Here is a 22,699-nt window from a genome sequence, read left to right as displayed (position 1 = left end):
TCTGTGAGGATCAGAGAGAGGTATCTCCCTGCCAGTTAAACTGAGTTCAGCCCTCATCATTAAGAGCAGAAGGTGGGGATGGTGTGGTGTACTGGTGTGTCAGGGCAGTGCCATTTCTCATCTTCCCACTGGGGTCTTTACAGTGAGCCTTTGAAGAAGAGGTTTTTGCAAGATTAACTTGATTTTGAGGAAATATAAATTTGGCTACCATGTAATTAGTCCTTTTCCACCATACTAAATGAAATAGTAAATCTATTTCATTGCTTTCATATGGCCTCGTTCATTTGGTGCTAATTCTGTGTGAGCTCTGAGAGGTACAAGGGTAGAAATGTGGGTTACATCCACACCTAACAATTGGGAGTGTATGCTAAATGTGTAGGGGAGGTTAAGTTGCTATAGATCGTGACCATAACTCCAGTTTGGTTCAGCATTTGGAATGGTAGAATCAATGTCACCAGAATAGGGGTCAACACAGGTTAGAGGACTTAGTGACTCCTGGTGGTTACAGTACATTCTAATAACTTTCCAGAAAGATCCTCTATGCTGGAATTTGTAGTAGCTGGAGCTAAGTTTAGAATCAGTGGTGATTTCATTCCTAACATAACATCAGAGACTCAAATGTGTTCTTCAATGCATTCTACTCTTGGGCACAAAGACTCTGTGTGCGGGAAAACACCAGGGGCATCTTGGCAGTTAGGTGATGCCTGTCACTAGTTCTCTCATTAACAAATCTGGAAAACCATTGCAGCCATGATCATGATGTTTTCTCCTCAGTTCCCTCCCTCTCGCACCAAGAATATTGAACTATGGAAACTTTGCACCTCTGGGTTCCCCATTTTTGGTTTCCATTGAACATGTCCTGATGTCCAAATGCATTGTAAGTCTTCTGGAGACATGAATCAAACCCGTGTTAATTTGTATGTCCAAGATTAACAAGTCTGGGCTTTGGCATTGGCTCTGCCACTAATGAGGAAACTCTCTAAATCTCATTTTCCTCAACTGTAAATTAAGAGAATGAACCATTGTTTGATCTATTAGGTTCCTTCTAAATCAGATATTTGATAGGTTTAAGATTATCATTTATTATGCCACACAGTGATAAAATGCCAAATGTGCTTGTGTGTTTCTGCTAATCTCTCTCTCTTCCCCCCGCCCCCTCACACGCCTCTCAACAGCTGTTGGAGAGAAAGAATTTTCAAAGAAAGGGTCCCAGTTGGAAATCCTCTGCCTAGTGAGGCCCATTCCTAATTGGCTGACCTCTGGGCCTGATACATATTTCAGCTCTTTTTCCCTGACAGGACAGCAGGATCAGTCTACTGCTGTTTTTGGATCTTACTCTGAAGTTTTACTGCTTATTTATGATAGTTTCATACTTTTGTAAACCTTGCTTTTTTGTCCTTACCCATTTACTGTGCAAAAAAAAAGACAAACAGTTCTAGTCTAAAAGTCAAGCAAAATTTAGTAAGACAAAATTTGCCAAGATCAGAGGATATTCAGTTTCTGTCTAATGTAGATATTCTATAATTGTTTGTTGAATGAACAAATGAATAAATGAATGGATTCTCTCATTTGAGCCCAAAGCAGATTTCAGGCATGCTTGGCCCAGTGAGGAGATCAACTTAGCTTCCCCATCAGCGTTGCATAATTTTCCCTTCTTTACTCCCGGCTTCCAGTGATGATCATCCATTCTTCCTTCACCAGCTACAGAGCTATCGATGGAGGGTGGCTATTCCCCAGTGCAGGAGCCACTTATAACTCAGCTCTTTGGAATTGTCGCATCTCTGCAATCGACTCTTCCCCTGTCCCCTGGCATGCCTGGCTGTGCCCCTTAAGAGGGCTGCAGTGTCCAGATATGTGACAAATTCAGAGCTATTGTTTCAGAATACAGCCCTGTGCAGAAAGGCAAACTTAGGCGAACTAGGTGCCCATGCATACACACTCTCATAACTTAACTGCATGCAACCCTGAGTCCAAGGGGCAAATGGTCTACGTGTTCCCCCAAATTGCAAATCATTTCACTTTGTGTTAGGACACTGCGTGTGTCCAGAGCTGTTAACATATTCTAAATATAGGGGAGCAATTCACAAGAGCTCCGTGGACATGCATTAGCAGCTTTTCAGCAGGCTTATTATGGTGTTAAACGGCACCACTTTGGCAATTCTGAAAATTGGCCCCTGTGTGCTAAAAGCTCAACATTCCCAAAGCTGGATAAGGAATAGAAGGAAGAAAATTGCTGGTGGCTTAATCAGTTATAAATGAAAGAGAGAGGAGGTGTGCTTTGAGGGTTTTTTCCTAACTCGAATAGCTAAGTGGTAACTAATCAGCTAAACTAAAGTGACACTGAATGCTATGTTCTGCCCCTAGGACTTTTTCCAGTAATGAATGTCACACCTGGACACTTAATATGATTGTGTAAGAATGCAAAACAGGGGGGAAAGAACTCCTATATTCAGAAGTCCCCACTTTTTTTCTCCAGCTTGAGATGACTACCTGAAGTGCAACCATTGAGTACTTACTCTGATGGAGAGCGTGGGACCAGGGTGTAGATACAGAGCACAGATGTCCCTTATGTCCTCTACACTTTCCTCCAACCCAAGCTCCTTGTGCGTAAACAGTGCAAACGCTTTCATTCTCTTGGGGCTCCCAAAAATGCAGACAAACTGTTAATAAAAATAAACAATACCTGCCTTAGTAACCAGGATAAGAACAAAGGGTCAGCTTTCAACGCTAATGTTTTTATTTTATTTTTCAGTAATTTACTTAAGAGTATGTGTAGATGTTAGGTAATGTTTGTGAGTTAACTAATTTGCATCATTAACTTGTAAATAGGGCAACCAGACACAAAGTTTGATGTACATAATTAGTAAAGAAAAAGATAATCGCAAAATCAAAGTAAGAGTTCATTTTGTTCCAGTAGGTGTTTCCTGGTGTTCTTGTTTACAGCGAACATCAACCAGCATCTTAAGTTAATAGAGACATCCTATTGTGGGGCATTAGCAGGCTATATGCGAGGCGTGTAAGTACCGAAGACGTGGGGTGTAAGTAACATGAGAACAAAAGGACGGCTATGAGTTTTAGGTATGTTTTCTGATTCCACATCCCCAATCATAAGTTTTTGTTATGAAATGTATTATGTTAACTTAATGCTTTAAAGAAATCACGTTGAGACTTTTCAACTTCTCATTTAGAGGAAATTCTCATGGAATTAGTCTTATCATTGTAGACTGCAAATCTCACTACAGTATTTCATCAATTCCAACGATTTGACTTTAGTTTTGTTTTATTCATATTTAGCATCTCTGAAATGACAATAAGTGTTGCAAATCAAGGGTGTCAAGTCTAATAAAATATGGTAATAAAATTGTCTGCTGGTTGCTTGTGTAATAGCCTGTCAGGGGTACTCAACCCCAGGGATGGGAGAGGAGGATGCCAGAGAGAGGACTGGAGTGGCTTGATAGCAGGTGGATAAGCAGCCAGCCGGGCGAGTACCAGGGGTCAGCAGTGGAGGACGAGCAGCAGCAGATGTTAGAGACCCGAGGAAGCACAGCCCACAGAAGGGCGCCAGGCTCAAAGCCATTTGGGAATCTCAGCTAAGCAGTGAGGTGCACAGAGTCTGAAGAAGCTCTGAGTCAGAAAGATAAGTTGACAGTGGTTAAGGACCTGCCCTTTGAGGTTCAATAAATCTGGCTTTGCACCCCAAACCCATCACTGATAAGTAACTTGTTCACTGTTATGCATGTAATCTCTATGTGCCTCAGATCATCATCTCCTAAATAGAGAAACACAATACCCTTTGGAGGGTTTTGTAAGGATAAAATGGGACTGAATATGGCAGAGGACATTGCACAAAGCCAGGCACCTTCTGAGTGATCAACTACTCTTTTTAATATCATATAGCAATTTCCTGGCCCTGCTTTTGACCTTTCTTATTGTTTCTGTATTTGCAGAACCTAGTATAAATGAAGCTGTTCAAATCCAGTAAGGAAAAGGCAGTTGGTGGTGCCCGACTGATGTGGGCAGCATTAGGCAGAGGATCAGAGGATTACTGGTGAGGTCCCTCACAGGGATAAAGAAGATCTGTCTAAGGAAATACCTAACTGAGTTTGTAGAGTAGGCTCCTCCATTCACAAACGATTTACTATGACTATTGGGTGGTCTGATTACATGATGCATTCTGTTTCCATTTAGCAATAATTCCTTTGCCACACTCATTCTCAATTATGGGATGTAATTATCTTTTTATCCATGCCCTCTGCTTCTCTTCTACCCTCATTATTGTCTTTTCTGTGCCTTCTTATGATTTTCTCTAATGGGCCTAAAGTTGGTAGTGAACCGCAATGAACATTAGCCATGCAGCTGGGTAGCAAAGAGGATAAGACCATGGTCTAAGATGAGTTTTTAAATTATTATTGATTATTCATAAAATTTTTCCCTCTGTTCGTATGGATAGTTAAGACTTGGCTCAAGATCTAAGTACAATGAGGTCATATTTTTTTTCTTTTGGTTTTCTTTTTACAAAAAACAGTAGTTTGAAAATAACCTCATTGTGTGGTACCAGTGAATGTAAATTACAACTCTTCAGATTGACCATAAAACCAAAACAGATGTTAGAATAGCTTGCGGTTTGAATTCTTCTTTGAACTGTAGATATTGCTATAATCAACAGGAATTTCTGAATGTTTCTGTACACATAAAGATGATATGTATAGACAGAAGCATTTTCATTCTTGAATCCTTCCTCCTAAATCAGACTTACTAAATATCACCTCTAGACACAATTTTTAGTCTGCTGCTTTAATGAGAAGTAAAATATGACTGAAGACCACCAACGAACATTGACCTTAAGTGACACTTTCTGTGATTTACATCACAAACAAAATTATCATTTGTCCTGGTTTTATCAAAGAAGATAGAAATGTACTGGGAAAGAGTCTGAAGTATTACAAAAATATTATAAGGACTTTGCCTAATGACTGCCAGAATGAACTCACTTTCAAATATGCCTAGTGTCTTAAAAGACTTAACTTTGCCATGTTGTATTAATCTGGTCTTATTACAGTTTACGTATTTTATATGTTAACAAGAGAATACAAATACTTTTAAAATGCATATTATAGAGTGTTACAAGGTAATGCTTTTCCATGTTACTTGAAATTTCCAGGGAAAGATTGGAGGGTACCAGCTAATAATTTTATAAAAGACGTTATAAAAGACATATCTGGATGTTGAGTTTGAATAGATAACTTCTAAAGATCCTCCACTATATTTTTCAATTGTTTGACCAATTCCAGTTAGCATGGCAGAGACTAATTAGTTGTTCACCAAAGCTATCTCCCCTTCTTTCCAGGCACACAACTAAACTCAACTTCCCGGCCTCTCTTCCAGTTAGATGAGGCCATATGCCTGAGTTCCAGTCACTAGAATGTGAACGGAAGTGATGGGTGCCACTTCCAGTCCTAGCCCATAGGAATCTCCCACTGGTGATCCTCCAGATTGTCTTCTTCCATCTGCTGGATGGGTGTTGACACCCAGAGAAACTTTGCAAGACACTCCTTGAAGGTGACAGAGCAACAAGATGGAAGGAGCCTGGGTCCCTGAATCATCAGTTGGAGAAAAGCCACTCTTCAACCAGGAACACCCACTTTGTACTCAATGTGAGTGAGAAATAAACTTACCTTGTGTTAAGTCACTGATGTTTTGCAACAGCAGCTAGCAATACCTTTTAAAATATAGTAAGTAAGGAAATCGGGGAAATAGGATTGATTGTCAGAATCTCTAGCGTTTAAATTTTACACACCCAGAGTCCTCCTTTCCTCTGAAGATAATGCTTTTAATAATTATTATCACCTCTGTGAAGACAAGGCTGAATTTTCAGGTGCTGGTGAATTATATTCTCTCTTCTTAGCTGGGATTGCTGCCCTGGGATTTAAGGGAGTCAAGAAATTGAGCCTAGCATGTTCCCATTCAAAGATAGAAACATGGCTAGAAGAAGGCAAGTTTCTGAGAAAAGCATCTGTAAATATCAGTCCTACTTTACTTGCTGCTTCTGAATAACCCTCGTATAGGTTAAGCAGCCAGGTCTGATCATTTGGAATGACGTTAACTGCTCCCCAGTAAACACACACACACACACACACACCCCCTCCTATCCATCAAAATGGCCCAATCAATAGAGTTGCTCTCTAGTGGGACAAAACAGGTTCTAAACCAGAGCATGTTTTTCTATCCAAAAGAGAATCTACTGAAGGGGTCCACAAACAGGTGGATGGTGAGCTTATAAAGTTGGACAGTGGTTACGATAGACTGAGTGTGAGCATAAGTGCTGATGAAATCTAGTCGGGTAGAGAGGTGAAGGCCTGATTTCTGGGATTGTAACAGACATGAAACAACTCTGTGTGTGTGTGTGTGTGTGTGTGTGTGTGTGTGCAAGTCGCCTTATTTTCATGTCCAAAACAAAGTTGCCCCTCCCAATGATTTCCTAGAAACTAATCCTTGAAGTACCAAAATGTAATGCTTTTTCTTTCAAATAGAGAAAAAGCCATTACTTTTTTGATCAGAGAAACCTAAGGTTTAATCGCAGCTCTTTCACTTACAAGCTGTGTTATACCTGTTATAGATATATATCTGTGGAGATACACGTATATAGTGTTATAGACATATGTACAGATATATATTGTAACGTATATATACATGTGTACATACATATGTACAGACATATGTTATAACACTATAAGTTATAACACTACATATGTGTTTGAGCTGCAGTTTCCTCATCTGTAAAATGGGGATAATAACTAACTACTTTAGTTGCTATGGGGATTGGATGATATACCATACGCATATGCCTAATACTGAGTCTGATACATGGAAAGCGCTCCACCAATGGTAGAGGAGAGATAGATACCTAGATATGTAGATAATAGATCACTTTCTGTGTCAAAAACATATTCTAAGTCTTTTTAGTGTATTAATTAGATGTTTATTAATTATCGCAAGTCTTTTAATTAATCAGAGTTATCTGCCGACAAGGGTCTGTGGAAAATCATTGTGAAGCATGAAACTCAAACCTAGCATCTGAATTCAGGTAAAGTCTGGTTAATGAGTATCAAAGACAGCCTCGTTCAATGAATCTTGGAGCATAAACAACAGAAACAGAAGTAGGAGGAGACGTTACATTGAGAAGATGGAGCAAAGGATAGAAGGAGGCCACTGAAAGGCAAGGAGCAGCAGTCTGGAAGGGAGTGGAGAAAGGAGCGAGTCATGTTGCTGCCAGGAAATCAGCCTATACCCTCACACATCATAACCCAGGAGAGATGGGAGGAGGAAGAAACACTGTAGCACCTACTGTTAATGAACACCCTAGATTTATTTCTTCTCTTTCTCCCTTCCTCCTTCCCTCTCTCCTATCTCTCCCTCCCTCCTCCTTCCCTTTCTTCTTCTTCTTCTTGCTAACCTCCTCTTCTTCCTCCTCCCCTCTCTTCAACCCCCCTTCCCAATTGATGAACTATTCTCAGTTACTATGACTCAAAGAGTCCACCTAGTGCAGCGGGCAAGAACCCTGGAAATAGGACTTAGAAGAAGCAAGTCCTTGGTCCAAGTCTTAGCTCTGCCAGTGTATGATATAATTTAACCTACTTTAACCCCTCTGAACTCAATTTCCTTGTTTTATGGAGGAAATGAATATTTGTTAAACCCACCTAAAAGAGCTAAGGTGAAAGATTTATCAAGATAGTGGAGGTGAGAGCTTTTATTTTTGTTTTTGTAATTGCAAAGAAGTAAATAAAAGTCAGATGAAAACCACACAATTCTCTACTGGTGGGACTTTGAATAGGTGTAGGTCTTTTGGAAAAAAAATTCTTTTAAAAGTTTATTCCCTTTGATCATTTCTGTGAATCATCCTAAGCAAATAGACTTAAATGTGAGACATCTTTAGGGAGGAGAATATCCATTTGAGTTCTATTTATTAATGGAAAATACTTCAATATAAAAGTCAGTAATAGACTATATAATACATGGCACAGCCACTTGACATTCATAAACAATGTATTTCAAAGAAAATGTCATAATATGGAAAAATGTTAATGACATACAATTAAGTGAAAAATGCAGGATGCAAAGTTATATAATACCAACTATTTTTAAATCTACTCATTAAAAAGAATTGGAAGAAAAGAAAACAAGTTGATGTTTAGGTGGTAGATTTTTTTTTAGGTGTGTTTTTAAAAATCATTGTTCTTTCTTACATTTTCTCAATTTTAAATAACGAGTATGGACCACTTTTATAATTAAAATATATTTAAGATAAAACAAATAATACAGAAGTACAATGCTCCTAGCAGTATTTTATAAACAATTTTCTCATTAAATATTTCTCATGAAATAACAAAAATCTTAATAATACGAAATATTGGATGGTGGTTATTTTCAAGAAGTGGAATAATATACTGTTGTTAGTTTTGTTGAGTTACTTTATGATTTAATAAAATGAGAATTAGTGAGATTCAGCTGTAAATGCAGATGTTAAACAGTGAACTGAATCATAATGAATTCTGAACACCCAGCAATATTGTCAATAAAATTGTATTTATCTCTAGGGCCCAGAGCAGCCAAATAATCATGTTTGTATTAGACTTAGGTTGGGAACATTTATGTCTTGTTGGGGTGGAAATAATTGTTCATGATGTACACATTCTAAATTGTTTCAGAGAATGAGTGTGGTTTCGGTTCCTATTGGGACCTCTGACATTTTTCTAGCCAAAGGTATAAGTTTGTGTTGGGAAAATAAGAAAAAATATTAACAAAGGAAACTCAATCATTTTTCCTAAAGTTAGAAATACTTTTACCATTACATCCCCAGACATTGGTGGTATTCTTTCTTTCTTTATTTATTTTTTAAATTTTTTGTTTATTGCAGTAACATTGGTTTATAACTGTATAAATTTCAGGTGTACATCATTATACTTCTATTTCTGCATAGATTACATCATGTTCACCACCCATATACTAATTACAACCCATCGCCACACACATGTGCCAAATTATCCCTTTCACCCTCCTCCCTCCCCGCTTCCCCTCTGGTAACCACCAATCCAATCTCTGTCTCTATGCATTGGTGGTAGATGTGTGTTTTTGTTCCTAAATCCAAATGATAGAGAATGTCTTTATCCATAGAATCCAGGTAAGGATTTTTTTGTGTGTGTGTGAGGAAGATCAGCCCTGAGCTAACATCCATGCTAATCCTCCTCTTTTTTTGCTGAGGAAGACCGGCTCTGAGCTAACATCTATTGCCAATCCTCCTCCTTTTTTTTTTTTTTACCCCCAAAGCCCCAGTAGATAGTTGTATGTCATAGTTGCACATGAGGTAAGGATTTTTAACATGAACAATTCTTACTCCGGAAAAACAAATAAGAAAAAGAAATTTGGAGAGAAAGCACACAAAAGAGAAAGGATATCAGTCTACACCTATGATCGCTGCTAGCCCAAATATTGGATACAAACCTGCAGTAAAGATAAATTGATTTGTCAAGAAGCATTGTGCTATAATAATGATAACAATAATGGCTAATATTTGCTGTGCACTTACCATGGGCCAGGCAGAGCACTAAGCATGAAAATTGCACAACGGCATGAAAACTGCATGTAATAAATATATTACCTCATTTAATCCCATCACCATTCTATTAGGTAAGTAAAATTAACAATCCAAGTTACAAGTGAAGAAGCTGAGACGTACAGAAGTTGAGAAACTTGTGCAAGATTACACCACCAGTAGATTACCGGATAGTCATTTCTATCCAGTTCTGTCTGGCTGTAATGGTCATCTTCTTTCTTTGCATGGGAGGCTGTATAACATAAACTACTGGACTACTACAGTCAGATTGCCTGGGTTCCACTACCAGTTCAACCATATATATACTAATTGTGCAACCTTGGGTAAGTCATTTTATCTTTGTTCTTTAGTTTCTCCATCTATAAAATGGGAATAGTAAAAATTGTAACTGCTTGTACGATTGCCCTGAGGCCTGAATGAGATAATTTCTGTAACACACCTGATATACAGTGAACACAGAATAACCAGCTCTCACTATTTCACCTCCCAACATCGAAAACCTGAAAGGTACTAGCTTTAGCGAGACTGACAAGAAAAAGTAGGATGTGGCAAAGAATGCGATGTGTTCATCAAACTCCAATTCTTTTTCCTCCTGGGCACAATGCTGAACTATATTCTCAGCTTCCTTTGCAGTAAGGAGAGGACATATGACTGAATTCTGGACAATGAAATGTGGATGAGAATGACACATCTACTTTTAGGCCTGGCTCCTGAAAAATAGTATCTCATTCAAATCTGATTCTTTCTCCCTCTCTCCCTCTCTTTCTCTCTCTCTCCTTGTCTTTTGGCCAAATGCAGAAGATGGTGGAGCCACTAGGTGGAAATCTCTGGATCTCTGAATGGCTGCGTGGAATAGACACCCCTCTTTACCCTAACAACCTGTTTTGGATTGAGCAAGAAGGCACTGATATTTTAAACAGCATTAGCCTACCCAACCAATGAGAGGTTCTCAGTTTGGTCAACATACTTGGAAAGGATCTTTGTCCCATTAGAAGATTTAAGTGAGAAATAAATGAAGCAAGATGATGGGGTGGAAGCAGACAGCTGAGTAGGAACCTGGAGAGTCTGAATTCGGGTATAATAGGGGCAAAGAATGAATGAATGGACACATAGTTCTGGAGAAACAGGAATTAGAGCTTATCAAAAGAAGGAATGCTCAAGAAAAAGCATGAAGGAGGAGAAGTGAGACTAAAGAGCTTGGAGAAGGCGGGAGGGATAAAGTGAAAGACCTGATTTTAGTAAAGACATGAAACCATAAGAGTACAAAATTGTTGTAGTAAGGTAGAGAAACTTCAAAACAAAAGGTAAGATAAAAAGCAGGACACTTCAATGTAGAACCTCTGTCCAGCACCATCCTTCCACCAGATGCCTAGAAGAGAATGTGGGAGAGATTACTAAGGAGCCAATGGAAAGATAAGCTTGCCAAAAAGCAAGGGCTATAGCTAGAAGACCTTGAAGCCATTCTTGGTGTCACCTCGTGACTCCTTACCCCGTGCAGTCCAGTGACTACCTATTCACTCTCACTCATCCTGGTGACATCCCAGTACTGCCCACACCATCCATTCCAGCCGTACTGCGGCTGCCGGCCCTCCTGCCCCTTCCCCTCCCTACTGCATGAACATTGCATCCTGCACAGACAGCCTTATGCTCCAGTGGCAATCCTTCCACGTGCTCTTCCTCCCATTTTCACCGCTGTCTCTACATCTCTGCACATCTTTGCCTCCTTTTCGGCTTTCCAGGAGGTTTTGTGTATGTCTGTGTCTGAGTGTATGTGTGTATATAATCTTTAGGTTCCATAGTCTCTTTCAGCTCCCTGGACCAGTGCTTCTCAAAGTTTAGCATGCATAAGAATCACTGGAGACTTCATGGGCTCCTCTTCCAGAAATTCTGATTCAGCAGGTTGGAGATGTGTGTGTCAGAATTTGCATTTCTAACAAGCTCCTTCTTGGTGCTGATGTTGCTGATCCGAGGACCACACTTTGAGTAGCACTGCCATTGAGGACTCCACCAACCATGCTGAATACACCACCTTCTTTCCATCCCAGTGGCCAGTACCCCAACCCAGGCCTCCATCACAGCAGTGTTAGCTGGGCCACTATTCCTCCCTCTCTCTCAGTAAAGTAGTATAAGTCATGGAACATGAGACAGTGAGCTGACTGCTGCTACAGAAATGACATTAATTCAATCTAATTCATATTTAGGAAGCACATCATCCACAGCCTTCGCTTATTTCAGTAATAATTATCTACTGCTCTATGATTAGTGATAACAAATTATCTACCCCACACCACAGTGGGTCAAGCCTTCTTTGCCAAGAAACATCTGAGACTTCTTTGCACAACATTCTTCCCATTTCCTACGAAATACCTCTAAACATCTTAACAAAAACCTTGTGTCTTTATATATCTCTAGTGATCCTTGACTGTTAAAAGCACCAGGAAGCTTTTTAAAAAACACTGGTGCGGGGCCGGCCCGGTGGCGCAAGCGGTTAAGTGCGGGCGCTCCGCTGCGGCGGCCCGGGGTTCGCTGGTTCGGATCCCGGGCGCGCACCGACGCACTGCTTGGCAAGCCATGCTGTGGCGGCGTCCCATATAAAGTGGAGGAAGATGGGCACAGATGTTAGCCCAGGGCCGTCTTCCTCAGCAAAAAAAGAGGCGGATTGGCGGATGTTAGCACAGGGCTGATCTCCTCACAAAAAAAAAAAAAAAAAAAACACTGGTGCACAGCCCCCAATGAATGTAGACTCTGAAAGTATTTTTTAAATCTTCTCAGATGATCTGATATGCAGGCAAAGTTGAGAACCCCTCTTTAGGCCTTTGTTCCTGAAACATCCTTCCCCTTCCCCTCTGTTTTTCATGTATTGGAATCCTACTCATTCTTCAAGGTCAAATTCAAATATCACCTCCTCCATGAAGGTTTTTCCAAGCATCGTTCCCCCTCAGTCAGTATAAATTCCTGCCCCCCTTTCCCACTGTGCTCCTAAAGCATTTTTTTCATGTTAAGCTGATAGATAGCATTTTGCATGTTAATTTTCTGTCTCTCCAGAAAGATCGTGAATTCCCTCATGCAAGCTGTCTCATATATCTTTTTTTAATCCCTAAGTCTTAACAAATTCTATTTGTTGAATTAAATTTAACTGTTCAGGAAGTGGAACAGAAATACTATTAATTTTCTTCTCAAAACCATTTAGAGTAACAGATTTTTAATTAGCGGATCATAGCTGGTTTCAAAAATAAAATATTTCATGATATTAGTACACTTTACTACTTCAGAATAAGCCTCAAAACCTCAAAGCAAAAGGACATCTCCTTTCTTCTCTTGGAAGGGGCAAGAGGACATTTACCCATAGTCCCTTGTTAGACAAAGTGTGGTCAATGAACCAGCAGCATCAGCAGCGTTGTCGGGGAAGCCTGTTAGAAATGGAAAATCTCAGGCCCCACTCTAGACCTATTGAATCAAAATTTGCATTTTAACTAACTCTCATGTGATTCCTGTGCACATGAAAGTTTGAGAAACACTGCCATCCACTTTCTCTTCCAACTTCTATTACACTTTTTGTTTTACTCTGCCCAAACTGTCTGTCACTACCTAGAGATTTTCCTTGGGATTTTCAACTGAATCCATGAATCATTACTCTATAAAAGAGTGTCATTCATCTACTTCAGTGATCCTAAACTCTAACTACATATCAGAATCACCTGCAGCACTTTAAAAAGTAGTGATACCTGGGCCCCAGCCCTGGAAATTCTGATTCAGTTGGTCAAGGAGATCTGGACCTTGATATTTTTAAAGTCACTGATCTACTCCACTTTTCCTACCTTCAAGAAGAAATTTTCAAACCAGCATAACCATTAATTATATTCTCTTGTGCTAATTATAATACTCATTATATTAATTCATTAGGGGATATTCTTTAGTTTTTTGTGATGTCTATCCCAACGTCTGATGAACCCTTCTTCAAAAAATTGGAGGGCATGTCTGTAGAAGATTTTTATCCCATTAGGCTCATCAAGAAGCACTTCTAACATGATCACTGTATCAGTGACCAAGGGAAAGACTAATTTGGGGTAACTTCAACCCAACATCAATCTGGCAATTGCAATACTTCAATCTTTCCAAAATATATAATTTTTACTAAATAGACTTGGGTGTACTGTTTCCTCCTCAGCCTTGTTTTGCATTTTCTTTTGTTTTCCTAAAACGTGGGTGAAAAGTGGGGCTGGGTATAAAGTCTTTTAGCAAACCATGACAAGTTACACAGCATGGTCAGTATTAAACATTGGTAACCAAAGAAAAGTGCTGGCTGAGAAGAAGTCTTTCCATTTTACCATTACCTTCATTTTCATAATTTTCCCTCTTCTGTCTCCTCAGCTTCCCTGAAGAAATGAAGGTGGTAGGGGGCTACCTCTGTCTGGGAAGTTAAGTGGAACATTTTTTGAAATGCTGACATAATGGAGGCTCTAAGCCAGAACTTTCATACAACTCTCAGCAAATCAGAAGGAATTCACAAAAATTCCTTAAGCCTCATGAAGATTAATGTTCTATTATGTTCTGTGAACCTGGGGCAAGAATTGGAGCTAAATTTGCAGACAGCTTTGGCAGATTTATGTCTACCCCTGAGATGAATAACATACACGGGATTTTAGAAGTGAATTCTACGTAAAGTCCATCACAAAGCATATGAGCTCACTTCATAATATGCTGCAACACAGTTAAATCTCCCTTAGGCACTGGGAGGCCCCTTTAATTATTTCTCAGACACAGCCCATGGTCTTGGAATTAAAGGCTGAACTCCAGGCTGAATTCCAGGCTGAATTTTGAATTTATTCACTCAAGCAGATTGGTTAAACTTTTGCATGTTTTTGGTGACTTCTTTTGCCCCATTTTCTTTTTTTTTTTTTTTTTGTGGGATATAATTGACATATTGCCTCACTTTCTTAGATGAGCCAACCCCCCTCCAAGAACCAAGGAATGAAAATGCCATTGGGAAGAAAATTTGCATTGTTTTTATTTTGTTTTGTATTATGAGCTGTGTTCCAACTACAACATCCCTAAACTTAAGAAACTTACATAACTGTAGAGGTCCATCTTCTGAGCATTTAATATAAAATCCAAGAAACATCCATCTGATCGAAACAAATAAAAATTCAAAGTTACTCACTCAATGTATGTATTCCTGTCAGATCTCATGGCTTTATTGGAAGCAGGTAAAATCAAAGCCATCCTTTGTACTATGTGGATAGCCACTCTTAAGTCAATGTTAGGAAAGAAAAAAATTGTTATTTGCTGTTAAATTATAGAACGAATCATAATAGTTCAGCTCCCAGTTAGAATGACATCCTCCCTTAAAGCTTGTCTTCTGAAATTGCTAATGGAACTTTTCTCTTAGTGTTCTAAACTTCTTTATCAATTCAAAAATATCCTCCTTGACATGACCTTTTATATTACAGCCAAGTTCTTAGAGCAACAGTTCTCCAAGAAGACAGGCTCCCTTTGAAGGTACAGCATCCTATCTCTTTGACTAGGTTAGTTAGTTTGTTAACTTGACCAGTGAGCCTTTCCCCTGCATCTGGCCTTGGTCCCAGCATGCGTCTGGAGTAGCACACAGACTGATTTACTTTGGGACAGCTGTATATAGATGCAAGTCCTCCACTGGTTGCCGTAACAACTTCACTCGGTTGTCTCAAAAATGAGTCCAGTACACATGAGAACTTTCAGTTATCAAACATTTCAATTTTCCACCCCTTCCTACCCCTCACCAACTTGTTTTCATTCTTTATGATCACAAGTGAGAAAAACATCAAAGTCAGAACCTCAGAATGCCCGTCATCTGAACTTTGCCCATTCAAATTTACACAGAGGGTCAGATAATTAAACAAGACCTATTTCCCAGGGCTTCATTTAGCTAAACACTAGGCTGCCTATAAAAATCCAATGAACTGGGTGTGGGAGGCCAATCCAAGTAGAATAACAAAGTACAACCTAATATTTTCAGAAAACAGAGTGTCTCTGTTAAGAAATCCATGAATTCACTACTTTTGCTGTTGCTTCTCCCTTTACACTTATGGGATGGAAAATCTAAGACTTGAGGGGAACTTCATCCTGTTCCTTTTTTACGTAAGGTCCCATGGCAGTCAGCTGAAGTTCTATGCTGGTGAGAGCTTCAAGAACAATAGCCTCAGGCCAGCCCTACAGCTTAGCCGTTATGTGCGTACGCTCCACTGCTGGCGGCCTGGGTTCGGATCCCGGGCGTGCACCGAGGCACTGCTTGTCAGGCCATGGTGTGGCGGTGTCCCACATAAAAGTGGAGGAAGATCAGCTGGATGTTAGCTCAGGGCCAGTCTTCCTCAGCAAAAAGAGGAGGATTGGTGTGGGTGTTAGCTCAGGGCTGATCTTCCTCACCAAAAAAAAAAAAAAAAAGAACAATAGTCTCATGGCTTTCAAGCAAATCAGAGCCTAAAATGCTTATAAATGCCCAAACAGCATCAGACACAAGGCATTTCATAGTGTGCATGAATTTCTCTGTAAGAAGGTGCATAACAGTGAAGAATCAAATGCCCATATCTCAACTGAGATCTCCTTGTTGGAAGATACTCCTTTTCCCGGTGATAGTCACCCTGGACAAACTCCTCAAATTCCATGCTGGCCTCCTTCAGTCCATCTTGGCCAGCTAGCAAAGTTTACAGAACGAGAAGGAAAGGAGATAGGGAACCAATGTAGCAGCCTCAATCTTGCCACTCCCGCCACCAAATAGACATTTGTAACTTTGCCCAGGGTATCCAAAAATCCCCCAAAAAAATGATCTTGGTAAAGGTAAGGACAACTCTGAGGCAAACTAGGCCTGCACATGTGTGTTGCTTTTGTACCTGGGGACAGTTGTTTGCGTTCGTAGTTTATAATAGTCCATATGTCTCTTACCTCATGACTCACCTCAAATTGATCTACCTCCTGCTCTTCCCCAGCAACCACTGGCTATTTTGAGACTCAGTATGCCCACTTACCACCACTGGAGGCGTCACACTTTTATTTGGCATTTCATGCTGTATCTCTCGGTTTATTTTTAGGGTATAATGAGGAGGACCACCAAATTCCAGTCTGGCATTTACCTCTGGCTCCGACAGATGAAAGTGTTAGCTAATTAGATAAGTGTTAATTAATTGCTCCAGTGAATTAATTAGATGAATTAACATGCCTGTTTCCAGTGCAAATTCTGTCAGCCAAAGATCTTGATCACGAACAGTGCCAGGTAATGCCAGCAAAGATTTATGGCCTCCGTATAAGAACTCCCCAGGACGTTAAGGCGAGTGGGCATCACTTGGGTGAAGTGCAGAATAGCCTTGTAGAATCTATGAAAGTAGAGTACTAATTAATATCTTCGGGGTAGTCCTAAATTATTTTCCCTTGTTTTCAATCTTTTAGAGACTTTATCCTACTCTTATGGCAGGTTGTTCCTTAATGATTTTTTTGTCATTGTTGACTATATTGCAAGAGGCCAGTTATCTGAATGGGAATGAAAAAAGTTTTCGTATTCAGAAAGCATGCATGCGGGACTACACAAAGCAAACTCAGTCTGTCACTGGGCATTTGGGGAAAGAAGGCCGTGTGACAGGCAGAGCCCCATGGCTCAGCACAGCCTTGACATCAGTGGGGGCTGCTTCAGTTCTGCCAAATCCACGCTCCACAGTGTCTCCTCAGACAAAACATTTCATTTCCCACTGTCTTCCTCCACAGTACCAGCATTTTCATATTCTTGCACCCATGACAATTTTCTATCTGGATAATTTTGCCCCTGAAACTCTAATGGTGGAAAAAAGAAATCAGAGTCCTGGAGTGCAATTGGATGGCATTTGGGTCTCTCCCCAGTTGGTATGCTTTCTGCTGAATCACTGAGATTCACTCGTGTAGACTTACACGAGTGCTAAAACAGTGCTACTATCACTCTGGGGAGAGGCATAGCTAGGAATGTGGGGCTCCCAGAGCCTTTCTGTAAGGGCTGGGCATCTACCACATGCCACACACTGTGCCCAATTCTGAGAACACAGAGGATGAGATGGATGGTGTCTGCCCTAAAGGGATTTACACTCTAGTGGGGAGAGAGATGAGTAGTGAAGAATATGACAGGTGCTGTGAAAACTCAGAGGAGAGGCCTCAAACCCAGAATGGCGGCTGCAGGGGGCTTCTGGGAGGACGTGATGCCTGGGTTGAGTCTTGAAGAAAGATGTAGCCCCCCAAAATATTGCTGAGGGTAGAGGTGTGGTGAATATGAGAAGTCTGTGCTCCTGGTCCAGGGAACAGTGTGTAAAATGCACAGAAGTGACAGAAAAAGCATCACATTTAGAGAACTATCAGTAGCACTATGTGGTTTTACTTCCACATATTTGCACCAGGATGTCTCAGATGGGGCCTTAGTGGCTTTTAGTTTTTGAGATTTCTGGTATTTTAAAAGATAAAGAAAGGCCAAAACAGAGTTATACTAGTTGTAATTTACTTTAAATGTTTACATTTATAATGAATTTGCATCTTCACATTTTTAATAAACAATATAGTCAAATTGTGCTGTTCACAAAGACATTGAAGGGCTTATAAAAAATATTTCTTAATTCATCACACGTTGTTAGTTTAACGGAACCCAAGTTTAAAGGCATCTTATGTTCTTCCCCTTCTTGCAGTGCTTTCAATGACTTTATGTAGATATGTATATAAAGTCCAATTTTTGACCAAACAGCCCCCTGGGTCCACCAGGCTAGGCCTGCCTCTCTGAGGCCATGCCTGGGTGCTGTCTTCCTTCCAGACTGAGCCCTTCTGCCCCGGACCCAGAGTCTCTGCTCTTAGGGTGCCTCTCTGTGAGGTACCCACCGAAGGTCATATCAATTCACCTAAAGCTGCAGCAATCACCCCTGCCCAGGAAACAATCACACACACACACAAACACACACACACCTCCCCAGAACCAACCTCACAGCTTCTGGGAGAGAGGGGTGGGATGCACAGCAGAGTCCTCACATCCACTCCTTCCTTTATCCTCTTTCTGTGGCAGGTCTCTCAGAGTGGGGATGGGGTAACAAAGAGCCCCTATCTCTTGCCACACCAGATCCCCTCGCTCCACTATTTGGCCCATAGCACCATCAATGGCTTGGAAGAGCTCAAAAATATCTAAAGTTATCCATTCTGATGCTAAGCAGTTTATTTTTTCATTTATTCATGAACAAATATTTCCTGAGCATACACTATGCTCCAGGAAGTCTAGGAAGTGTTGAAGACATAGGTATGCTAAGACAGCTCTTGCTTCTCTGATTTCTTCCACCAAAATATTGACATGTGTGAATAGAGAAGACACAAATTACCGCATTTCTCATGCTAACCTTCTATACGTTGAAACACATATATTAAGTGTATCTTCCTCATTCTATTCTTCATGCCTAATGACTAAAACTTACTGAATCTTTGAATCTTTCCTTAAGTGTTTATTTTCCAATAGTACATAGATTGTAGCTGCCTCAAATCCTTTTTTGAAGAAGAGAGGTATTAAAAATTACACAATTATTTTCTTTTTGGTGTAGACGTATTGCAGCTTACCATTTTTACACATACATGCAAAGAAAATGTATCTTATTTTCTGCTAGCCATCCAGTCTTTCTCACTCTGCCCACTGTCTTGAATTTGGGGCAGAGGGTGGTGATTTGAAACTTGCCAGTCAACAGCATCTTCCTGTCTTTGGTTTAAAGAGTCTCACTTAGATGACTTGTTCTCTTTCAGATACGCACTAAGTCTCTTCGATTTCCTGCCTCTGCCCACTGCTCCTCTTTGAGATGACACCTACTCAGTTGGCAGGGTGAGGAGGGGCTTACTTGATTTCTTGGCAGTGAGGAAGAGGGGGCTCCCAGATCCATGTCCTTGGTTCCTCGACTGTCCTTTGGCTCCACTGTGAGGTGGCAGGTCAGGTGATGTCCACTGTGCCTTTGTGAGGAATCTGTGGTCTATGTGGCTAATCCCATCTAGCACTAACAGAACATCATGCTGGCACCCGCCTCAGAAATCTGTGGCCTCTACTATTTGTCTCCAGCCTCAAAGCCCCCACCCATGTGGCCTCTTTGTTTAGTCCCCAGGCCTCTGACAGCCCACTGGCATCCAAGAAACTTTGCTTCTCTCATGAGAGCACTTAGGGACTTTCAGGCCACCACAGGCTAGACTTAGGCTTTGGGAAGCCACTGGTGTTGTCTCTGGCTGTCTCTCCCCATTCCTCTCTCTCCACCGTTGCTGCACTAATTCCCTCACACCATGTTGGCTATGGGCCTGAGTCAAATATGGAGCTTCCTCTGGCTCCAGTGTTCGCAGGCTGACCTTTTCCTAGTTGGATATTTATATAGCACTCTCTCCTTTGAATTTCATCTGCAGGGGTGGATGGTGACCAAGGACCCTTGTCTGACCTTCTTGCTCTACTTCTCCTGCCTTCTTACTCTCATAACTAGAAGGTGAGGACCTCTTTGTATGTTTTCTCCCTGTCTAATATGAAATACCCTTATGTCAAATCCTGAATTCTCTTTGGCTTTTAGCAATCGCCATGTTCAAGTCCACTGGACCTAGCTTTTGATATGTTAATAGAAACATAAACATTTTTAAAATCCCTATTTTTCCTCACATTGCCTCACTAGGGAGGGACTCAAAATTCCTATTCAAAGAATCCCAATTCCCTATTCCAACTACCATCTTCCAGCAGATAAGTGGGAAATGGAATATGAAAATGGTCATGTACACAGAAAGGAAAAAAGAGCTTAGTAATATGTTTCAAAAGTGCTATCTCCATTACAATTATAAGCAATAAGAATTGAATCCCTAATACAAATGCCAGAAACACTGCAGTATTTGTGTTGTTCTTCTTTGGAGCGCTTGTTCCACCACGATTCTGTTAAAATGCAGTACTCAGTCTATATGAGACTCTTCTAGGCAGGCCATGTAGAAAGGCGGCAGATGAAGCCTTTGCCATGAGCAGGGTCCCTTGAAGTGTCCTCTAGTGGAGGGTGACCCATGCTGAGACCCTGGGGAGGATGCAGCATCCCCCAATCCTTGCAGAGCACTGCAGCCTTCTGTTTTCAGTCCCAGGGGATGCTAGAGTCACTGTGGTTATGTTTTAAAAGTTCAGTAACTGTGTACAAGATTAAAAATACAAAACAATGACACATTTTCCAGAACCCACAGAGCACTAACATCTGGGATCTTTATAAAGTTGAAATTTGCTTTAGGAAAATAACTCATCTTGATATACAAAATTTCATTGATCTGTTTTTCCTTCCAGAATTATATTTCCTAATATTTAAAGTATATATAACCAGGAATATCTCTTTGGATAATGATTAAACGTAATGGATAAAAGAACAAATTTCAAGTTGTATGGACATTTATTCATAGGGCTTTTGGTGGCTGGGTGGCAGGGAGGACGAGACTATTGTCAACCATTCTAGATAGATTCTATTTCTTAGTCTGTTCGGGCTGCTATACAAAATACCACAGACTGAGTGGCTTAAATAACACATATTTCTCACAGTTCTGGAGGCTGGGAAGTCTAAGGTCAAGGCGCTGGCAGATTCAGTGTCTGGTGAGAGACCGCTTCCTGGTTCACAAACTGCTGTCTTCCCCCTGTGTCCTCACATGGTGGAACACGGACAAGAGAGTTCTCTCGGGTCCCTTTTATAAGGGCACTAAGCCCATTCATGTGGACTCCACCCTCATGACCTAATCCCCTCCCAGAGGCCCCCCCTCTTATACCATCACCTTGGGTTTGGCTCAACACATGAATTTTGAGGGGACACATTTAGTCCATAATAATCTGTTATGGGGTAAATGAAGACTCCACATGGGAGGTGTCATACTTATCACAAAGTAAGTGATTACTAAGCATGTGCTATGCGCTAAGTTTGGTCATGCTTGAAGTTGCGTGATGATGTAAAAGAACGGTCCTTGTTCTCAGGCTCATTCTTCTGGCAACCTCCAAATGAAAATGATTTAACTTACAACTGCCCTGGCTGCTTTGGTGGCCTTTCTTACCGGGAATATGACTCCCACAATGTGACCAAAGCTTAGACTTCCTGTTCCCCAATGGCTGACCTTACCCAACACCAGTGCCTCAACGAGTCAACAGACCACTCTGAGAAGCCAGTGAAGGTCAGCAGTGCCTCAAGTGGCTTGGTCGACAGAGGCACTTAAGATTGAAAACACTTGACTTCTCAATATGCTTGACTTCGGGCTGGTGCCATGGCTTAGCGGTTAAGTGCGCTGGTGGCCCTGGTTCGGATCCCGGGTGTGCACCCATGCACCGCTTCTCCTGCCATGCTGAGGCAGCGTCCCACATACAGCAACTAGAAGGATGTGCAACTATGACATACAACTATCTACTGGGGCTTTGGGGGATAAAAAGGAGGAGGATTGGCAATAAATGTGAGCTCAGAGCCAGTCTTCCTCAGCAAAAAGAGGAGGATTAGCATGGATGTTAGCTCAGGGCTGATCTTCCTCACACACAAAAAAAAAGGGAATATGCTTCACTTCAATTTTTACAGTTTCTGCTCTTAATGATGTTTGAGAAAACGAAATATGAGGTGCAGGATATTAAACAAAAGTTCAAGAAAAGCTATTTTATTGGAAATGAAGCATGATATTTTGAATCAACAGCAGTCCGGAATAAAACTAAAAAGCCTTTCTCTAATTTCAGAATGGAACTCAGAGTGGAAGTCTGCAGGATAAGGAAAAATAATTGAGAGAACAGTAAGATGAAGATTGTTCATAACAACAGTGATTAATTCAGCATTATGTCAGGCCAGGCTCTGAACTATCTCATTTAACTCTCACAACAATACCTTGAGATGAGTATTATTATTTCCCTAATTTTCAGATGAGGACATTGGAGCCCAGAGTGGTTAAATGAGGTGCCTGAGACCCTACAATGAGTAAACTGAGACTGGAATTCAGACCCAGGTCCACGCAGCTACAAAGTCAGGGGAGCCCTTTCTATTTCACCGCTGCTTCTAAATGTTGGAGTGCTTTAAGGAAGACAGGAGTCCAAGGAGAGTGGCATCAACAAGAGAAGGGGGTTTGATG

At 40.8% G+C, this 22,699-nt stretch overlaps 1 protein-coding gene across 1 annotated transcript in view; it reads right to left on the bottom strand.

Moving 5' to 3' along the window:
* Window positions 1–14,833, bottom strand: part of UPP2 (uridine phosphorylase 2) — a 40,308-nt gene extending 25,475 nt beyond the window's left edge. Inside the window, 4 exon segments of the mRNA XM_058549750.1 lie at window positions 2,517–2,660; window positions 8,844–8,873; window positions 9,122–9,221; window positions 14,772–14,833. Coding sequence (XP_058405733.1) covers window positions 2,517–2,660; window positions 8,844–8,873; window positions 9,122–9,221; window positions 14,772–14,833 — 336 coding nt within the window.
* Between the last annotated feature and the right edge of the window lie 7,866 nt (window positions 14,834–22,699).

This window comes from Diceros bicornis, chromosome 10 (assembly GCF_020826845.1).
Source record: "Diceros bicornis minor isolate mBicDic1 chromosome 10, mDicBic1.mat.cur, whole genome shotgun sequence".
Taxonomy (NCBI): domain Eukaryota; kingdom Metazoa; phylum Chordata; class Mammalia; order Perissodactyla; family Rhinocerotidae; genus Diceros; species Diceros bicornis.
The sequence above is the reverse complement of the archived record's forward strand: the minus strand, read 5'-3'. Positions and strand labels throughout refer to the sequence as shown.